The sequence below is a fragment of the Garra rufa genome, chromosome 16, assembly GCF_049309525.1.
Source record: "Garra rufa chromosome 16, GarRuf1.0, whole genome shotgun sequence".
In the NCBI taxonomy this organism is placed as follows: Eukaryota; Metazoa; Chordata; class Actinopteri; order Cypriniformes; family Cyprinidae; genus Garra; species Garra rufa.
In genome coordinates, this window is record NC_133376.1 from 1,650,938 (window position 1) to 1,656,937 (window position 6,000).

The window sequence follows — 6,000 nt, forward strand, 5'->3', positions numbered from 1 at the left end:
GTTTTGTGCAGTACAGATAACCTTATTTCTTGCTTAGCGCTGTCACGGTTGCTAGGCGACAGGATATGAACAACGGGGAAGGGAGGGAACTGAAAGAAGTGTAGGCTGTCCAAATTCACTGACACCTACTTCCAGGTTTTGCGGTCTTTGGAGGACCCCTCCTCCTTCAGCCTGGTAGGAAGGATCCTAAGGAGGATGCAGACCCTGAATTTGGACACAGCCGTAGTCCGCTGCACTGTTCATCATGGGATGAGGACAGTATTTGTTGACAGTTAGAGCTTTAGCAATATAGCCCCGTGGCAGCTTGCGGACAAACTTGGAGTTGTGAGGAGGTGCGGAGCCTCATAAATTTGGTCTGATGATCATATTAGGTCCCAATTTTTGACAACTCACAAGAACACCACAATCCTCTCATTGTTTAGCAGTTTAGAAAATATGTTCAGTGACACGATCTGGCCAATAAGTGACATGGATGTTGTCACATTTTGGTTCTTTTCAACTGGTTCGGACCAGAGCGATCAGTGTAGTGTGAAAAGGACCCAAAACAGCAGAAACATGCTACAATGTAGTAGCATTCATTTGGTTCTTAGTCTGGAGCAAATGAACCAAACCACAGATGTGAAAGCACCCTAAAAAGATGGGTCTCGGTCCACTTCCAAACGAACCCTGGTGCGGTTCGAATTAAATATGAATGCAACACGGACCAAATACTTCTAAACTAACCTAAAACCAGAAGTAATGACAAGATGTGATGCTATGCAACACGACTTCACAAAGCGAACAAGCTGTGCATCCAAAACAAAATGAGCAGAGGGCAAACGTGAAGCAACAAGGAGGTTTAGTGCCTTTTATGAGCTCTTTATGAGTTCGCAGGTGGTGAAAATAAAATCATATACACGCAACAATGATTGCACTTAGTCCAGCAGATGCCATTAGGTGTATTCGATTTAAAGTGGCGCTGAGCAGATCCATCAGTCAGTGGGTACTTTGATGTCATTCACACCGCTTTAAGTTAAACACACCTTTTCCTTTTTGTTTGGAGTGTTCGGTGAGTACCGTTACAAAATATACATCATTTAACCTGACGAATCAGGTTGTGAACATATCACTATGCCTTTAGGTTCAGTATTTGTAGGTTTTCCATCAGAATGCCAGTGTGAACGCCAAGCAGACCAGGACCAAATGTATAATTTTGATGAACCAAACATATTGAACTACAATGGTGAACACACCCTAAATCACTTGCATATGTGACTAAATCTTTACAATGCGTGACTAACATTAGCTAATAAATTCTTGAGCTTAACACAGATATATTTTTACTCGCTGAACACTCTGAGCGCATCAGAGTTTCACAATATGCAAACACAATATGGTTAATAATATTCATGAACCCAGCGGCTCAGTAATCCTTGGTGCATGTTATATTGTTACACACAAACACATACAGTGGGGGAAAATTATTTGATCCTCTGCTGATTTTGTACGTTTTCCCACTGACAAAGAAATGACCAGTCTATAATTTTAATGAGATGTTTATTTAAACAGGTAGAGAGAAAAATAACAACCAAAAAATCCAGAAAAATGCATTTCAAAAAAGTTATAAATTGATTTGCATTTTAATGAGTGAAGTAAGTATTTGACCCCTCCGCAAAACATGACTTAGTACTTGGTGTCAGAACCCTTGTTGTCAATCACAGAGGTCAGATGTTTCTTGTAGTTGTCCAGCAGGTTTGCACACATCTCAGGAGGGATTTTGTCCCACTCCTCTTTTCTATGGGATTAATGTCTGGAGACTGGCTAGACCACTCCAGGACCTTCATGTGCTTCTTGAGACACTACTTTGTTGCCTTGGCCATGTGTTTTGGGTCATTGTCATGCTGGAATACCCATCTATGACACACTTTAATGCTCTGGTTGAGGGAAGGAGGTTCTCACCCAAGATTTGACAGTACATGTCCCCGTCCATTGTCCCTTTGATGTGGTGCAGTTGTCCTGTCCCCTTAGCAGAAAAACAGCCCCAAAGCATAATGTTTCCAGCTCCATGTTTGACGGAAATGACACCTGGGAGCCAGAAATCTTGCTGACTGATAGGGGATCAAATACTTATTTCACTCATCACAACACAAATCAATTTATAACTTTTTTGACTTGACTTTTTTGGTTGTTATTCTGTCTCTCAATGTTAAGATAAAGTCAAATAATTATTTTCCCCACTGTACATATAGAACATATAGGAAAGGTTCAGCTGTTTTTCATTTCTACTTTGCTTTAACTAAAAATAACTGCTGAGCATCAGGATGTTCACTCTGACACAAATTACTGATAACACTTCCCCCACAGACATTTTAAAGTGCACCACATTTTGTTCAACTGGAAAAGAACGTTCACATTTACAGACCTTAAACGCTTGATTCAACAAGACAGAAGATTATAAAAAGGTAAAGTGGAATGCAGCCGCTAGAAATCAAGCAAACAGGAACATCAGTGGTCAGGATAAAGTCCTCACAATCTCCAGAAGATCTTAAGATCTACATCAACTAAAGCCTTATTTGGACAATAATTGTTTCTCATGGGGACGCAAGATATTTTCACCATTTCCACATTTTAAATTTACAAACTTTTCTAGTTTTAACATTAATTGTTCTTCATATATTTCTCTTTAAGAGGAAAAAATATCAGGTGAAGGCAAAAATGACCCATGTTTGGTTTTTGACCACTGAAAATGTGATCAATTGACCAATTTACTAATGGAGCCGCATTAAGATCTCCACGTCTTATGGAGTCATTGAGGGCCTTTAAAATGAATTTAACAAAGTAAAGTTTGTTAAGAAACAGAATCTAAAAGGATATTAAGATATCTTTAATATTTCTTGAGCTACAGGCATGCAAACTTTGAGAAAACAAAAAACAAAAACACTGTGCTTTTAGTTATTTTTGAACTGTCATTGTTGGCATAATGAAAGAAAGATTACTAAAGTCAACAGATTTTACTAATAGACCTACCAATAACTGTGTACAAAGAAAATGATGCTGCTGCCAGTAATTTCTACAATCCTCTAATCTGGCTCCACATTAGGCCTGCACCATATTGGGATAATATGCGATATTGGTGTTGAATATTGCGATAACGATATTCCTTGCGATATTACATTTCCCTAGAGAAATGCTTTAATAATTATTATTATTATTTTCTATTTTTGTTTTAATCTTTTATATATGTAATGATCATGCTAAAATAAACAGGTAATAGATATTCTTCTGTCATCCGAATTAAATCTAATTCAGGCTAAAAAAAAAAAAAAAAACACTATGTCAAGGAAGTTGCAAAAATTTTGACTTTAAAACACCATGAATGACTTAAAACCTCGGCAGATATTCTGATTTCTGGTTTGCTGTTACCATAGACCTGCAAACACAAAATTAATTGCTTTCAAACATTACTTTTTATTTGCATTTAACCATTCAAGAGCATCTTTTAAACTAAATGTTTCCTTGCCATGCCTGTTTTTTTTTTAATAAAACAAATATTTTTTAACAAAAAATAAATGAAAAAAATAACATTAAACAAAAAGTTCACTATTAAAATTAGCACCCAATTTGTTTTTAGTAATGCACCGATCTTGATTCTTCATGGCCGATTCCAATTGCCAGGCAAATCAAATGGGCTGTTTCTGAAAGCCTCAATATCAATTTTTTTTTTTAAATTACAGTATAAATAACAAAAAATAGACAATAAATGCAGCCACATTCAAAGTAGACTACTCTTTCAATATTCAAAATGGAAATAGAGACCAAATTTTTTCAAGTATGACACAGAGTTATAGACAACTACACAACTTATTATAGCCCACATTCTAATAACAGCCTAGATATTTTATCTAGCCTAATTTGTGCGCACTGGGGAGTCGCTCTCTAAATGTGGGATATTAAAATTGCTTTTCAATGTGCGTGCACGTTTTACTTTTGGTTTCGTATTAAGGATCGCACGAAACTCTCGGCGGTGCAGAGCATGCATTCTGCAATACAAGAGATTACTTTAACAAACCATTTGAAAGTCGGAGGACACCAACAGGATTTTGAAAAGCGTGTCCCCAGTGGAAAATACTCCCCTTCGTGAGTGGAACTCTGCCGCTGAGTTATCATCTGATGTGAATGTATGCCGCGTTGTACAGAACCTTTTTACTGTCCACAATCTAAAATCGTCAAACCACACACCCCTAATTGCAATGCAGTTTGTGCAAATCCAGAGCAGAGGTTTCAGAAAAAAAACGTCCGGTTCCTGGTTCAGCGGTACGCATTGTCAGTGACAGGAAGACGGCTAGTATCTCAAATCTTCATTGAAGGTAACAAAGATGAAGTTTAAATGGTTATGTAATGTTGGAGAGAACGGCGAACACATCAGCTCTCAGCAGTCTGTGCAGTAGTTAGGTTAGCAAAAGTTTTGTAAAGAAATGAAACTAGGTCGCACCACAGCAATTTCTCGCACTCGCACAAATGCTCCTGAATATAATTTGAGGTTGCACAGATAAAATTTTGGGAGCATAAACGGTCGCAATTTTGATCCCTGTATATATTTCAGACGTACAGTTCTTTTTAGGCAAAAGTTCAGCGCTGTTGTCATTTTCTCCCTTCATACTCCTGCCGTATTTATTTTTCATTCTCTGCTCTGAGCCACCAGGTTCACCTTTTGGTCCGGTCGAGCCAATAGCATTATAGAACCTACTAGGGAGGCGGGTGTAAAGAGAGTAAGCCCCCATCTGTTTGGTCAAATGAGGACAACCTATGCATGCAACACACAAATGTTTGGCAAATAAACAATGTCAATTATCGAAACTCTCTGCGATACTGATATCGAGTATACTAATTAGGGGCGGCACGGTTCACAAAACCCACGGTTCGGTTCGTCTTTCTACCAAAAAACAGAAAAGAAAAAACATTAACAAAATCAAATATTTGAGCTGGGAACCTCAGGTTAAACTGACATGGAATTACCCTATTCCAACATTTAGAAAACATTAGTGTCAAAATAATGGCAGAAAATGTTCTCCAGTATAATGTTTGCTCTACTATAAATTAATGATTAAACAATTTATTATCAGTCATTATTACTCAATCCAGGTCTCACCCATGAAGTATTCAGCTATACAGCATTATTTTACATTTCTTTCAGCCTTATATTCAGTACATGGCCCAGTCATGTGTAACAGTAATGCGCGGGTCAATGTATGAACAACCCGAACCCGACCGACGTTTTCATCTAACCCGCCCGCAACTCGGACCGCAAAAAAAAGAAAATATTGTACCCGACCCGCTTCCTGACCCGCGTGTTTAATATCTGCGATTATATGCGGCTGTGGTGGAGATGCGTTCACTGTCAAACATCATTCGGCATTAATTAGGTAATTTTATCAAAAGAAATGTTCTCGATTACAAGAAAAATACAGATTGTTCTTGTTGTGATTTAGTTTGTCTTTCCTTTATACAGATTTAAATAGTTTTGTTTTCGAAGTAGCTGCTCTAAATTATGTCAGTGATTCTCCGATGTTAAATATGATCAAGAATTATTTTATTTCCATATACAGTGTAATAAAAGTTAAGAAAAAGATTAGCCTATAGCCCTAAATAACTATATATAGACTACAAGCTAATTCCTTCTTTCTTAACTTTTAACTTCTTCTAAAAATTATTAAGAATATTAAATTAACTTAATAGGCTAGGTTAACGACTTCTCTTTACAAACATAACGAATGCACTTCAAAACTAAGTTTTCATATATAAATTCAGGAATCACGAATATGACAAAATAATATTAGTTTATATATATATCAGCCGACTTTCCCAACAAAACTCCCACCCCTCTCAGAAAATACATAAAGCTGTCATTACTGAGCTATATGTGTTTAGAAGTAGTCTATTAAAATGGTACAATGGCATTGCTCAGTTCAACGTGTTGGAAATCTGGCATTTTGTCTCGCGTCAGCATTTATTCAACAGTTA

The 6,000-nt window shown here is 37.2% G+C and overlaps 1 protein-coding gene across 1 annotated transcript in view; it reads right to left on the reverse strand.

The window, feature by feature from the left end:
- Positions 1 to 4,863: 4,863 nt before the first annotated feature.
- rell2 (RELT like 2) overlaps positions 4,864 to 6,000 on the reverse strand; it is a 7,749-nt gene continuing 6,612 nt past the window's right edge. Inside the window, exon 5 of the mRNA XM_073821183.1 lies at positions 4,864 to 4,912. Within this exon, the coding sequence (XP_073677284.1) occupies positions 4,864 to 4,912 (49 nt within the window). The remainder of the gene's footprint in view (positions 4,913 to 6,000) is intronic.